General features: G+C 34.2%; 1 protein-coding gene across 4 annotated transcripts in view; it reads right to left on the minus strand.

The window, feature by feature from the left end:
• Nucleotides 1–12,675, minus strand: part of Vps50 (vacuolar protein sorting 50) — a 30,341-nt gene extending 17,666 nt beyond the window's left edge. Inside the window, exons 1-14 of one of the 4 annotated variants that reach the window (XM_089231261.1) lie at nucleotides 12,310–12,675; nucleotides 10,618–10,692; nucleotides 10,349–10,462; nucleotides 8,024–8,095; nucleotides 7,711–7,835; nucleotides 6,364–6,481; nucleotides 5,909–5,944; nucleotides 5,098–5,180; nucleotides 4,821–4,962; nucleotides 3,927–4,076; nucleotides 1,523–1,655; nucleotides 1,087–1,276; nucleotides 510–608; nucleotides 33–123 (exon numbers count right to left, since the gene is read on the minus strand). In XM_089231261.1, the coding sequence (XP_089087387.1) occupies nucleotides 33–123; nucleotides 510–608; nucleotides 1,087–1,276; nucleotides 1,523–1,655; nucleotides 3,927–4,076; nucleotides 4,821–4,962; nucleotides 5,098–5,180; nucleotides 5,909–5,944; nucleotides 6,364–6,481; nucleotides 7,711–7,835; nucleotides 8,024–8,095; nucleotides 10,349–10,462; nucleotides 10,618–10,692; nucleotides 12,310–12,354 (1,473 nt within the window). In that variant the 5' untranslated portion in view covers nucleotides 12,355–12,675. The remainder of the gene's footprint in view (nucleotides 1–32; nucleotides 124–509; nucleotides 609–1,086; nucleotides 1,277–1,522; nucleotides 1,656–3,926; nucleotides 4,077–4,820; nucleotides 4,963–5,097; nucleotides 5,181–5,908; nucleotides 5,945–6,363; nucleotides 6,482–7,710; nucleotides 7,836–8,023; nucleotides 8,096–10,348; nucleotides 10,463–10,617; nucleotides 10,693–12,309) is intronic. The other 3 variants (XM_089231260.1, XM_089231259.1, XM_089231258.1) reach the window with 3 other exon arrangements.
• Between the last annotated feature and the right edge of the window lie 3,341 nt (nucleotides 12,676–16,016).

Below are 16,016 nucleotides of genomic sequence, written 5' to 3' on the forward strand. Positions count from 1 at the left end.
TTTTGTATATCAGTTTACAATCTACAGCTTACTTGTAAATCAACAGAGGAAAAAGCAGATCGCACAGGACATATTTCCCAACTTTCATTTTCTAAAAATGTCCTCAGTTCTTCCATAAATCCTCTAAGACATGAAAGGAAAACTTGATGAAGATAACTTGAATAAGTATATATATGTAAAATAAAACTTAATATTTAATATGATCCTCTCGTTCATGGTACTAAAGGATGCTCAAAGGTATCGCAAGTTTGATACACTACGAGTTCTTAATAGAATCTCGCCAGACACAGGAATATAACAGCAGCGGCAACAAGATAAAACAGAGCACATTAATACCACAAAAAGTCCACTACATATCAATTTCTCTGCCTTTTCATCAATCAATAATATTGACGAGGCATTTTTTTCAACACTGAAAAATGTGCATGAGAAACCTAACCTTCTTATTTAATTAGCACGGCAAACTTTATTATGAACTGTGTGATTCTCGCAGCAAGCATTGTTTTTACCTGTGATAATTCCGAAAATAATTCACTGACTGTTTCCTGAGAGACTCCTGCAAATCTTCTGATCTACTTCCACAAAAGTCTTCACCTATGTCCATTAACCTGACAAAAATGTATGAAAAAATTCATTATTAAGTTTGAACACAAATAATCACAGTTGCAAACGTCTAAAATCAGAAATTTTCAAAACTTTGAAAGAACAGTTTTTAAATTGTTCAAGTTTTAGATTATTACATCTACCACTCAAAAATATAGACAGTCGATGCTTCTTATAATAACCATTTCATTACAATGACTGGTCCTAAATGTTTCCCTTCTGATATAAACTTCATTTTCAATGGACCGATTAGAGTTGTTATAAGGAGCACTGACTACATTGGATTGCATTTGAAATTGGATCAAACAAAATAATAAATTGTAATATTTCTAAATTTTTTTATTAAAAAAATTCAACTGACATGGAGCATTCTAAAATTACATCATAAACGCAATATAAATTCCATTTCTATCTCTTAAATACTCATTAAGAAAATTTTACATTTTTCATAAAATTTAATTTTCAAATAAAACGAAAACATACTTTTGAACAATAGCAAGGACATGAATGAACTCATTGAACTTGAAGCCAGATATATCAGAAGCCAAGATGTATGCTTTGACTTTCTGCTGGACATCTTGCCACACTCGCAGAAGTCCATGTTCCAGCTTTTGCTTCAAATAACTTTTACTGAGTGTTGCATCAACATTTGCCTCTTCTTCTTCAGATATACCTTACATCAACAAATAAAAACATATTTACATTGGAAAATTAGGGAAAATATTTTTTCAACAGCTAAAATTAAAGACAATTTTCATTTATCATGAGTGAGAAAATCATGCCACTTACATTTTTATTGCGTTATGTATTAAAGAGAGCAAAATAAATTTTTCTTCCATTCACAGCAAGATACCATTATCATTACTTAACGTGTTACCTATTAACGGTTGGGTATTTGAAAGAAAAACAGACAGCTTACTGTTATCCATATGGCAATGGAGCTCATCATGGGTATCATGCCAATCTAAAATGCACCAATAACTGTACATAATATCCCATAAAGCTTTACATAAGTCGATAAGACAGGGGGCAAAACTTTCTGGTAGAATGTGCTATAAGAACAACATGTGAATTCATGAATAATAATATTGGAAAACAAATAACAGAACATGAAAAACAAAATTCATAAACAATATACATATAAAATAAAATTTGTATAAAAAATAAACAAATATATATATATTATGAATTAATACAAATGCCATAGTTTTATTAAACTGTGTGAAACACAACCACACAAGTTCCATCAATTTATTATTTTTATCTTTCCCAAACAGTAATTTATACTGACCACTATCATTTGACTTACTTTCATCAACCTAATTTAACCCCTCAAAATCACAATGGCATAATAATAGTTCAAATGACAAATCATTTGTAAAAATTGTAACTTATATTGATGAAAGGGATAGAAGCTTTGAAAAAGTCATTAAATCTCTGTGATACTATGATGAAAAGATGTATTGAAAAATTTATTGACACAGGATCAAATATTTTTGTAACCAAATTTTTATTATTGGATAAAATGAATTTCACACATGATTTTTATATGAAATCTTTTCATTAAAAAAAAATAAAAAAATACTGCTTTAAACAATTTGAGAAATATTAAATTCAACAGCTTATACATTAAAAATCAATATTAAATTTAAGGAAGATGAATTAACAGAAGAAAAATATAAACTACTATCTATAATATCCGGTGCTGCTCGGGTTTTCTTCAATGAGGATTTTTGGATCACATGATATCTTTCTTTGAGAGACATACAAACCGTGTCAAGTTAACTAATATGGAGCAGTCCTGTTCGACTCATGAAAGAAACAAATCTAGATTTAAAGGAAGCTAGAAATGAATACACAGGGTGTTTCAAAAGAATCATCCCCATTCAGCTTTTAATCCGTTTTGATCGAATAATGTATAGGTAGAAAGAGGGAAATCTTGAGTTTCACACAGTTGCCAACAGGTAGTGCTAACACCTTTCCTTCGGCAGTCACTTCAGTGTTTGTAAAAACTGGCTTTTCCCAAAGTTAGAAACCAATTCGAATGACTTCATTTTCCAGCAGAACAGGGCACCACCACCACACTGGAACTTGGATGTTCGACAATTTTTGAACAATCACATTCCTAAACGATGGATCGGCTATACGGGACCTGACGGTTCAGTTAAACATCACTGGCCTCCAAGATCACAAGACCTCACAATGTGTAATTTATTCTGGTGGGGGTTTATAAAAGACTGTTTATGTGCCTCCCCTTCCAACTACATTAGCCAAACTGAAGATATTCATAACAGCAGCAGTGAATGCAAACATGCTCGCAAAAGTTTGGGACAAATTTGACTACCATATAGACATATGCTGTGTATCCCAAGGTAGACATATTGAGCACCTTTAATTTGGTTTGTAAAAAAAACTTTATGATTAACCCTGTAATATAAAATTAATCTTAAGTGTCTATGTGCTCAATATTTTTTGTAATTCATATTTAATTTTTTGGGTTTCGTATCTCTAAGCAAACTCAATATTTCAAAAATCGAGAGTTCAATACAGTTTTTAAAATTATTCATGTGGCAAAAAATCCCACTAAATTTCTGCATTTCTACAGTAGAATCGCCAATTTTAACACTGATTTCTATGGAGATCATTCTCTGCCTGACCCTCAAAGTGATGCTGATGATGATTCTGACATCTATTCAAAAAGTCTCATTACTGGGAGGATGGATTAAAAATGCGTCAAACCATTATAAAGGCATAAACTATGATACATATATACTGGCAGCATTGATGAAGTGACAAACTATCGTAAAGGCATATACACGTCTGAAACACATTCCTAGGGAACCACGGTAACTAAAATAAACATTCCGAAAGTGATCGTTGAGGCCCAGAAACCATTGTTGCCTGACAGTTTTTTTTGCCCATTTCAGGCGTTTGCCCTGGTTTGACAAACTTTTAAAGTAGCCTATCGGTTAATCTGGGCTCTGTTGCCCTGGTTTGACAAACTTTTAAAGTAGCCTATCGGTTAATCTGGGCTCTGTTTGGTATATATGCGAAATTTGGTGACAATAATATAAATTGGTATGTACATAAATTTGGCCCCTAAAATTGTAAATTTGCATAGAAAACATACACAGACAGAAAATCAATTATATATATATATATATATATAGAGGAAGGAAAAAAACTCTTTTACTGTAATTATAGATTTAAAAAAAGAATTTCTTTAAATAATATCGAATTGCAAAACTTATTTTTACAGTAATAAATTTACAATCTGAAATACTCTTTAATAAAAAAGAATACATACTGAAAAAAAAGCATACCTTACAAAGGTCAGAATAATGTTGCTTCTGAAAATTCTTAATGTTATTCTCAGGATTGCTGAAACTTGACTCAATATGACCAAGAACAATCATGAAAGCTCGGTTGTGAATAGCACTTGCAAAATGCATCAACAATTGATCCATAGCTGTCTAAAAAATACGTAAAAAACCACCATTTACACAAAAAACTCCAAATAATTAAATAAAAAACAAATCTTTAATAGTCTGAATTCAATGCAAAATTTTCTAGATCTATTGACATATAAAAAACATGGTTTCTTCCTTCTGCAACAGACAGAGAGAGAGAGAGAGAGAGAAAATGATTCTCAATCAATTTAATAATTTTGTGTATCTTAATGTAAACAAAATAAATGTGAGCCACAAAATGTAAGGGAAACAGTTAATGTAGGCTATATAGGCAATGAGGAATACTTTATCACACTACCATGTTCAAAAGACATTTGATAAATTTACAATTTTGTATGATGTTGCGTTTTTTTAAATTGGACAATTTAAACAATGCAGATATTTTCATGAATAAAAACAAAAAAAACTGGGAAAAATTGGATGCTAACAAAAAATTACAGGGAAGTGGAAATTACAGGGAATTACAGAGGGTTTGAAAAATATCATTTTTTTTTCAAATGTATGTAGATGCAGGGAAATTCTCCTGAGACAATTTGTTAGCATTCTAACAAGGAAACTCTTTTTTCAAGCTATCTTTCTAATTGGATAAATAAAACATTGGGCAAAGACTTGCTGCTAACAAAGAAGACTAAACTAGCATCCTTAAGACGGCTATCTATTCTATGCAGGTAGTTTTGGAGTAAGTAGATGTGTTTCAAAAAGAAAAAAAAGTCTGCAGTATATTCTATATTGTGGATTAAAAATTACCTGTGTTTTTCCTAGAAGACTATAAGCTGACTGTAGTTTCTCATAATGCAATTTATCGAAGCTGATACACACTTTTGAAAGTGCTACATCCAACTGCTCTTCAGTCATTTCCAGAGTGTCTTGCAACTTAGAACTAAGCTCACTGAAAAGATTATCAAGATTTAATTAAACATGATGCAGAAGTCAATAATTAGAAAATTTGAATTCATTTGAATGAACACCATATATTACTGAAGAAAGCTGTCTCAAAATGACAAATCATAGTTATTTTGTTTACCTGATGCATTTATAATGTTTGAATGTGCTAGCAGCTTTCTGACACTCAAGGCACAGTTGTATGGCACCAGGATAATCTTCTTCCTAGTGGGAGGAAGAAAAGAAACTTGTACTGAAGTTGGCATAAATTTAAAACATTTTCTTGTGTAGGAAAACTTGACAATAACACAGAGGTACAGCATGAGATAAACACATTTTGCATCATGCACAATATTGAACACAGAAAAATGATTTAAAAAAAACTGTGGAAAAATATTTTCTATATAATTATATTTATTATTATAATTAATCTATATTATTATACTAGGAGCATATACTATACATATATGTAATGTATGTATACTATACATATACATAAAGAAAATGTTTCATTCCACCAAAATGTGATGGTTATAAAAGTGGTAGTGATGAGTATCTAACCCTTCAGGTGGAAAGTCTGGGCTTCTCTGTGGTTTTCAGACCACGATTCCGTACGGCCACTTCAGTTTGAATTTTCTGAATTTCTGATTGGGGGGGGGGGGCGATGACGATGCCAGTTAATGTTACACTTTAAGTCACTTTATAAGTCAATCTGGCAATTTCATGCATATGCATTCTCTAGAGATTCAAGCATCGAATTGTGGAACACCACTGAATAATAAAAATCCACACAAAAATAGTTTTTACATAGCAAATTAAAAATTCCATTAAAGAATATGTGCCTCATACTGAATTAATTTATGGAATCGCACATGCTAACCTTGAATGTTATGCTAAATTACACATAATAACTTTTCCATTTTTTTACAAACAAAAAGGGAAATCATACTTACCTCCAAAAGCTCTCTCAGACGGATATCAGTTTCCTGCTAAAAGAAATAATATAAGGCATGAAATAGTAAAAATATATATAATGCTTGGAGCAAACAATGGACAAAACAGAATACTTTCAATCCGAATTTCTAATGATTTCATTCTAAGGAAATATTTAAACCATTCTGAATGTATAAAGTAACACAACTTCCATTGAGCCATATATGGCAATAATTATGACAAATCCATTTAAAATGTTCTGGAATTATGTGTCAAATGCAAAGTTTTTTTGGAATACAAGAGTCTACTGACTTTTTGTCTGAGTCAATTTAATTCTGATGAGCCCCTTAGCCCATTTGCATTAAATTCGCTAACTGTGCCTACCATAGTACATAAAAAATATAGTGATTTTACGTGCTGTACAAGAAGATAATTATGTACTCTTTGATAACATTTATGGCACATGTAAACTTACCAATGTTTTAATGAGATGAAGTGACTTCAATAAACTTTTCAATTGTTCTCTTTTGCGATAGCTAGCCAATATGCCTAAGCTGGCTGTAGTGAAACCTTGTTTTGTTTGTGCTAGAAAACTAGTGAACGAAAAAAATTAGAGTCTTGCATGAATAATTAAAAGATGTAATCCTGTTTAATTTCTTTTGCACCAAATAGTTTTGTTATGCAACTAATTTAACATAAAACATTTAGATAACTCTGTAAGTAATTACAGTACAACAGTAAGTTGATTATCTGCTTCAACCCTTTGTATGGTATGCATAGGAGGAGATAAACTTGAAAGTCGGGGGGGGGGGCACAATGATTGCTGATGGGTGATCATGATGATGTCAATTTATATATACGCAAATACATTAGATCACTCAGCTTTACCTATAATGCTGGGGGGGCCATTGCCCTACATGCCTTCCCCCCCCCCCCTGCATGTATCTCCACCCATGATGGTATGGAAAATCTGAAGGTCTGATTTCGAAACTGCTCCAATGCTGAATTATGAAAATAAATCATGACTAATTGGAAACTCATTAATTAGAATTAGTAATTCAAAACCATAATGATAACTTTATTAATAATAAAGAAGATATAGAAAGCATCACATATAATATTAGTTAAAAATGTTTCAACATTGATTTTAGAAGTATTGAAAAGTGGTTTTGAAATGTGAGGTATGTACCGTTGCCACACAAAGCATTAAGGGTGAGTGGAATACTGTCAATTCCTTGCACCTAGAGACTAAGGATTTCAAGGATTTTTTGGAATATACCTCCTTTTATCAAACACAGAACTAAGGATAGACTGGAAAAACCTTTAAAGAGAAACGATGTCACTCTCACTGAGTGAGAGATTGGTGGTTTGATTCCCCACAGAGGAATGTGAATTTTCTTTCCGAACTACATCTTGATCTCCGCTTGGTTAACCAGGCTTTTGTACTTCGTATGGGAAAACTTTACTTTGATTGACTTCCTGACAAACTCTATTCCATTTTACATCAAACTCTATAACACTTATTTCAGAGAGAGTTGCAGAAAGTATTTTTTTCTAGGAATGATGGCATAGTAAAAGTATAAGTGATTTTCCAACTGTGTTTTTTGTTTCTTCTAGAGTTCGCCACCTGCTGTAATTTCCTGTCCTCTTCCCTTCTGATTATGGCCCCAATTTAAAGTTAGCACTCTTTGAAATATGATAAGCATTTTCAATATTTTGAATCATTGCATATAATTTTGAATTAATTAAAGATGAAGAAATATGATGAAAAGAATAGAAACATTAATAATGCTGGATAAAGTATGCAAACCAATAATGTTACCTTCTGCTTTTGATGCATATGGCACATGCTTCTTCAAGATTTTTCTGCATGTCTGTTACTCTTTGAAGCTCTTCTTCTAAGGGAATTTGATTATGAAGTATCAAATCTGAGAGTTTCTTTGAAACCTACAAAGCAAAAAAAACTATCTATTACTATCTATCTTACAATTTAAACTAAGAATAATCACAAATAATCTTAAATTGTCAAACTCCGCTATAGCAAACCTCTGAATATAATTAATTATATTTATGACCTCCCTGAAATTTATTATAATAGGGTTAGACTATGGCCAAAAAATTCTCAAACTTCATACCACATGCAGCTGTTTTGAAAGTTTCAGTCGATCTGCATGAATTTCATTCTTGTCCAGAAGTTCAGGAAGTTTCTGAAAAATGGAAATACACACTTGATTTTTTGAAATATGCATATTGTATGCATCTGTATATGCACATGCAAACCTAGTTTATTTAAAAACTCAACATTTCATTCTAAATTTCATCAGAATATATAAAATCCCTGATATTTGAAATAATTTTGTACAAAATTTTAAAGGATAAGTAACAGCTACAGAGATTAGTACACTAACATTAATTTCAAACCACTGAGAGGTACAGACAGACATGACTGCTGATTGCTCAGAGAGACCATCTTGGGATGGTTTGTGCTCTGGGGATGGTCTAAGGGATGGACAGTCTCAGAGAGATTGAGATATACAGTAAAAGCCTGCAATAACAACAGTTCAAATCACGGGTTAAATTGTCGTCATAATGGAACTTCTTGCCTAAAGAGATCTTTCACTTTTTGCTCTGTCAGGATATAAAATTGTTGAAAACTGCTGCTTTACCTGCATTAAAATTTCTTTCGGATCGTTTAAGTCTAATACAGGGTAGGCAAAAAGTCTGTAGAAAATTTAAAAATTCATAAAAACCAGAAAAATAACTGAAATAAAAAACGGTTTGCCGGGTTAGCATCGCTAGGTCAGCCGATAGGTGGCGCTGACGTACACATGTCAAAGAAAAGATATGCAAATAATGAACAGAATGCCTCCAAATCATTTACTATAGCAATGTGTGTTCCACATAACCACCACCACAGGGAATAACACATTGCAGGCGAGTCACAAATCCAGCAAAGGCAGAGTGCAGCAGGTCCACATACACGGTTTAGAACAGTGAACTGGTTGTGGACTAGGAATGCACGTTCTTGTAACTGTCTCATTTGCATATTTCCACTGAAGTCGCTTGTACCAGCACCATCTATTGGCTGTTTTTTTAAAATTTTTTTCCCCGTCTTGAAAAAAAATCCTCTGACCTAGCGATGCTAACTCTGCACAAACCATTGTTTTGGTTATTTTTCCAGTTTTTATTCATTTTTAAAGTTTCTATGGACTTTTCGTCCACCGTGTATTAACGAATGAACAGAACTCCAGTCGTAAAATTAATTTTTTGTCTCACAGCAGTTGATATTCTGCAAGATATTTTTTGCACAGACTTTCTACATCAAAGTGATTTAGTCGACTATATGAACAATTATAATTCTTAATTATTATACCACTGCTCACTTCCACAGCTGTATGGACTCACCAACATTTTTCAGCTAATCCGAAAGTTTTTAGCAGGATTTTTTTCAGTCATTTGGAAATCGTAAGTTCGGGTCTAGTGATATCTTAGTCACTGAGGAAGACTAATATTAAATAAAATCATTACATATCCCGACTATATTTCTGCATACATTCTTTTGTTATAAGCAGGGCTACACAAATTACAAAAAAATCTAGATGCCAGAAAAATTTCATAAGTGCAAAAAAAATTTTTACCCAAAGAAAAAAGTCCAAACTGATGCTTCTTTTGCCTTTTTCAGGCACAGCGACCCTCTTTCATGTTGGCAGATATGCCACTATGAATTCCAAACATTTTGTGCTGCTCTTAGCCTGCAATTTGGAAACTACACAAAGAAAATTTTAGGTGTCAATACCAATTTCTTAGTTGTCATGGCAACCTGGCCTCTGGAATTTGTCCAGCCCTGGTTATAAGCATTTCAAAATAACTGTTACAAGGAGTTTGTACCATGAAAAAAAAAAAAAGTCACTATGTTCAGTTCTTGAAGAAAGAGAAAGAAAAATAGATATCTATGAGAATTATTTTTGAAGCTATAGTGAATGCTTTCTAATTTTCACCTTGCTATAATCGAATGTCATGTATCTTAAACATTAGTTTTTTTTACAATCACTTGTGAATCCCCCATTACAGTGAGGATTCTCGTTATAAGCTGTACTCATTATATCAGACTTTTACTGTACATTGAATACTCGTTACTACTACTACTTAACCATACATACCCCTCGTACAACTTTACAGAATTTGAACACTTGTCACTGCAGATTTCGAGGACACCAAGCTTGTGTCCGCAGTAAACAAAATGCACCTTTCAAGTCGTATGTAAATTTATAAGAGTGTAAAAAGTGTTAAAGAATTTAAAAAAACTTAGCAGTCATCAGAATATACATCGCTTTAGTTTGTCTCATTTTTCTTGAGGTGTTATTTTGCACCCTCGTTGAGAGCACTTCTCAGTCAAACTCTGAGAAAATGGGTCATATATGAGAATGAATGATAATCAAAATCAGTTATATAATGATTACCTTCAGTTCATAGTCCTTAGAATCAAAGGAGTCATCACTATAATAAACTTGCTCTATGGAATCTAAAATTTGCTCTTCGATGATAGGATCATTTATAACTTTTGTTGCTGGTTCCTGCAACAAAATTAATATATATATGTTTTAATTAATTTGTGCTAGTAACAAACAGATACATTGAAATATATTCTAGCGATAAAACATTAAAAAAAAAATCAAAGTTGTCAAAAATTATGGGGAAAAATATAACTAACGAATTTCCAGAACCATACCTCCTCAGAAGTAGGGGATGTTTCGACATCGGTCGAGATCTCACCAAGGGCTACGTCAAGTGAAGGTTTAGAAGACTGAAAAGTACCCAATATAAATAATTCAATGTACACAACATAATCAAATACGACAATAACATTTGATGCAATATATGAGAGAAATGAAGACATATTTTTAACATATGTTAGTCTTATATGTTACGAGGAACTTATACATTTACGAGTTACTTATACATACGAGTCTTATATACGTTCACGAGGAATACTAACCAAAAAAAAAGTGAAAAAAATTTACAAGCTTGTCAATACTAGAGAATGTATTTCGAGGGTAATATCAATTGAACCTTGTAGCAAACTCACGGATTTGGAGGATATAAGCCTATACAGTGAAGAACAAAAAAAAATGCAATACCATCTACAACTATAATCATCTACATGATGATTATAGTTATAGACGGTATTGCTTTTTTTTTCATTAATATTTAACTTATCCCATGGTCATCCCAAGCATTAATGCTCAAACTAAGACTCGAACTTAGACAGAGCTAGACTCGGTTTTGTATACTGTGAGTTATAGCACTACCTTGAAATATTTTTCCCATTCTAATATAATATTTTTGATTAAAAATTACTAGAAATTCACTGCTGCCCATTGGAACTTGCCACCCTGGCAGGAATCATTTACCCTTACTGAAAATATGCCTCTGAATGAAGATATGCACAGTTGAAAGCTGTAGGCCTATATAGCTCTACTAAGCAAAGTCAGTAGAGATCCACAGCACTTCCTCTCATGGGCCTTTTACTTTAAAGGGCTTCTGGAATACTGGAGATGTCATTTTAGATCAGGAACTAAAGTATAATTTTCATTAATCATTTTATGGGTATCATTAAGAAAGAACCCGGGTCTTTATGATGAACCTGGATTTTCACCATGCGAGTCCGCTACTATGACTACTTGACCACCACAGCGGCATCTATATGAACTAGGACACCCCCCCACCCCACAAAGCAGCATAATGCCTTGAATTGCTCTGCAACAAACCCTCGGCTGACAGGAAATATTCTGACAATAAAAATTCCTATAACAGTGTTTCTTCACTACACTTTTCTTAAAATTCTTCCAGATTGTTCAGCGGCGTTAGTCGCAAATTTTGGCATATTCTTCTTTGGGGGCTAAAGCGCACGCACTACATATGCATATTAAAACAACGCAATTATAATTTTTTCCCTACTTTTAACAACTTTGAAGAAATGTCATTCACATGAAAGGGATGTGCGTGTCGATAACACTGACAGTTTCCTTCTATACAATGATCAGGGCCATCTTAAGAGCATCACTGGCATCAGGACTTCTTTGAGGCGCTATCCAGTGCTGTCTTAACGCATGGGCCCACCCGGGCACCTCAAGAGAAGCGAGCCCTCAGAAAAATTAGCAGCAGTTGAATTTTTTGAGATTTTGCCATGTAGGGCTTAAGAAAAATCACTTGGCCCAGGGGGCCCATGATGCTCTGAAGACGGCCCTGGCCCTACCTGGGAAATTCTCGATAATTTCAACTAGTTATTATTGTGAGGACCCCCCATCTTTTCTTGAGGCTTCGGGTCGTTCCCTGGTAGGCCTCCATGCGTTAAGACGGCACTGTACATACCATAAAATATTTTGAATAACTTCATTAAATAAAACGGATCGTAACTAACCTGCCTAGAGGTCACGAAAGACTTTATTTTTTTAGTGATGTCCATGTTTTAGTTGTAGTTTTGCGTAAACATCAGAGCATGTGCAGTAACGGGTCCGCATCAACACGTATGCAACACCGAAACACCATCGTCAGCCGGTTACAGGTCCGCAAAATACGAGCTTCAACACCATCTACATAAACACGCAGACGACAAAGCGAGCGACGAATTCCTTTCAACTGCCAGTGATATTATAAGAATTCATCGAGTCCGAATCGCAGAAGAGAAACATTTTCGGAAAAATAATCGCGAAACTCTAGGGGGCGTAGGGAAAACAAAACCAACTCAAAATGGTACCCAAACACAGTTCAAGATCTTATTGATATTCATTCCCCAAAAGGAGGACTACTCGAACTAACTAGAAAGAGACGGGGCTGGAAATACACGTGAGAAGTAAAGCTCAAAGCGTTAAAAGAGGACGCTGTGTAACATTCTGAATATTTTTTGTTTCCTTGCCTCTATAAATTGTATCGGCACTTTTTTTTATATACCCGGCAGCTGCTGCTCGAAATATAATCAGCTCTAATTTGTACCTTCCAAACTCTCGTCTCGAGGCTCCAGGTTCGAACTCCGTTAGCGGCACAGTTGCGGTCAGTTGAAGTGGGTTTTCTGTGGTTTTCAACTAGGAGGTTAGAAGAACACGTCAATTCGTACTCGGGAGGCACGAATGCGAATCCGTCTCCCATTTAAAAAAACGTGCATGCCCGAGCGGGCATACATCTTCAACACGATATTTATACAGATGGTGTCGACCAGTACCGTCTTAACGCTTTGGTCCACTCGGGCACGGCCCGGGGTCGCAAGCGAAGAAGGGGCATCACAAAATGAGATCTGGTTGAAATTTTCGAGAATTTACCAGGTAGGGCCTCGCAAAAATCACTTGGCCCGGGGGCCCATGATGGAGACGGGAAATTTATAGCGTGAAAAAACAAAAAGGGAACTGTCCCAGCCCCGTGGCTGGAGCCAGTGTCATCTTAATGCATCAACACCCCCGGGCACCTTTAAAATATGAGATCTGGAAATTTTCGAGATTAAGCATGTATAAATTTGCCAGGTACGGCCTTAGGAAAATCACTTGGCCCGGGGGTCCATGATACTCTAAAGATGGCCCTGGTTGAAGCCCTATCAGCTGCACTCTTGTGGGAGTTAGGATTCCTAGTAGGGTTACCAGATTTGAAAAATTGAAATACGTACCACATATTTCTTGAACAGCTTCCAAAATGCTGATTTCAGCACCAACTACAACGCATGGTTTTTAAAATTAGCAGGGGAGTTCGGCTAGATCCACTTGCACTTGCTTTAAACTGATGGCATCATTACATCAGATAAATTTTCACCACTCTTCCAATACTGAGATATGCAAATTAGCATTTCATTCCCTTCATCACTTTGATTTTTGATTAAATAGTGCATAAAAATTGATTATAAGACTCATATTTTACTTCATTTGAAAGAGTACAGTATTTTCACTGTTATGACAAATGGAAATATTGTAGAAGTTTGCAAACACGGTTGAGTTGTATCATAGGTGGAGATAGACGTGAAAGTATCGGCAGGAGGGGTATGATGATGATGATAATGTCAATTCATATATATGCATATTCATTAGATCAGGGCTTCACTTTTGACGCTTAAGGGGGGGGGGGCTGCCCCCCATTCCCACCTGTATCTCCCCCCCCCCATGAGTTGTACATATTTATATTGAGGATAATTTAAAGAATTTAAAGATTGTAGATCTTAATTGACTGATAATATCCTCAAATAGGTGAAGACATTGATTAATATGAAATAAGCCATAAACAAAGGCATTTCATATACAAAAATAACTGCAATCTTGTAAAGTAATTTTTATTAGTTTCTTAAGGTTTCCCCCCTCCCCCCCCCCATGAATATGTGTATGTGTGAAGTAAGAATAATTTGCTTTCATTCATATTTCCACTCTTGTAAATTATAGATATTACAGGATATATATAATGAGATATTTTCCCTCTTTCTTTGAAAGTGCCAACAGTTACAAATTCATTTGGAACTGCTACAAAAAAAAAGACTGTATGCATGAACTCATATTTAAACCCTGACCAAAAGACCCCTTTTGTCACCACCTGAGATCAAAATTCAAGATTATAGATAGTTTTTTTTTTACCATAATGGAAACCTTCTCTTCATAAAACTGTTGTGTCAAGAGTTGAATGATATCTCATATTATAATTATAATTTTTTGGTAATTTAGTATGGAAAGCAACCAATGGGCAACCAGTATGGGCATCTTTTTATCAGCCACCTCGTTGGCCGTTTTGTCTGTTGTGGCATTGTATTTGTATAAATTTTAAATACCATGATATTCATGTATTCCCAAGAGATCCATAAAATATGTCCAGGAAATTTGTTAGTGTTAGTAGGCATTCATTCCCGAACTCGGATTCGAGCTCAAGTCCTCTCTCTCTGCATAGTCGAAGGCAAGTGTGCTAACTACTTGACTTTCAGCAGTGTATTTTTTTTGTATAAATGATTTATCATTGGCAAATGGGTCATGACCTTCAGCATTGACAAGTGCATGGTCACTCATTTTAGTTTGAACAACCCATTTCAAAGGAAACTAAATAGGAAAACTATCCCAGATGCACTGGAGTTACTGATTTGGAGATTCTCATTGACAAGTGCTACTGTGGTCAAAAAAGCATATAGTATACTCAGTTTGATTCTTGAAAATATCTCTCCACGTTCTCTCAGAGTCATTCTTCCACTTTTCCGAGACTTAGTTTGTTCTGGCCAAGAGTATGGCGTGCAGTTTTTTTGGGGAACCTATCTTCAGAAGGATATAGACTTGTTTGCAGGGGTGCAAAGAATAGCCACTAGAGCACTTGAAGGTAGGCAAGGCTTGAACTATGAAGAGAGACTGAATTTGTCGAATATGTTTTCTTTGGAACAACATAGGAGTCGTGGAGATATGATTGAAGTATTTAAGATTTTCCAGGGGTTTGATGGACCATGAAATATTGTTACACTGTCTTTCAAATACTTTGACTCGGGGACACCAGTTTTGATAAGTTAGTGATAATGCTAGGTTGTTGTGTTGCAGGGAGTGTTTCTCCAACAAAGTTGTAAATGCATGAAATGGCTTATCTTCTGATGTGGTGAATTCTCTCACAATAGACACCTTCAAGAGGAAATATGATAAATCTTGGCTTATTATTTTTGGATAACTGCATTTAGACTATGGCAACTACTATTTATTTTTATATACCTTTATTTTTTCCTTTTTCTTTTTTCCAGCCACTTTGTTGGGCAATTTGTCTGGTGTGGTTTATAATTTTGTATTTGTATTTATAATTATTATAATTTATTTACTATTGTAAATTTTTGTTCTTCAAATGATTTTTGATGACAATCATTTCATTCAATTTTGCATTGACAAATGAAAAATTATGAGATGTTTGAATGCATCCTGTATCTCAAACTCACAATTTGAAAAAAACTACAAACTTTTAAAAATATATTCTTCAATATAATCCCAAAGAAATGATAATCTAACAAAGCTGGAAACTCAGAGCAATTAAAAATAAAGTAATTGAATATTCATGTGAACAGTTATGATCATAATTGAACATGTCATATATGCAGCCACCCAGGGTGGCAACAATGTTTAAAAAATTTATATATTTTTGAGT

This window comes from Pholcus phalangioides, unplaced genomic scaffold, assembly GCF_987345545.1.
Source record: "Pholcus phalangioides strain wild (caught in Gottingen) unplaced genomic scaffold, Ppha-v1.0 ptg000004l_1, whole genome shotgun sequence".
NCBI lineage: Eukaryota > Metazoa > Arthropoda > Arachnida > Araneae > Pholcidae > Pholcus > Pholcus phalangioides.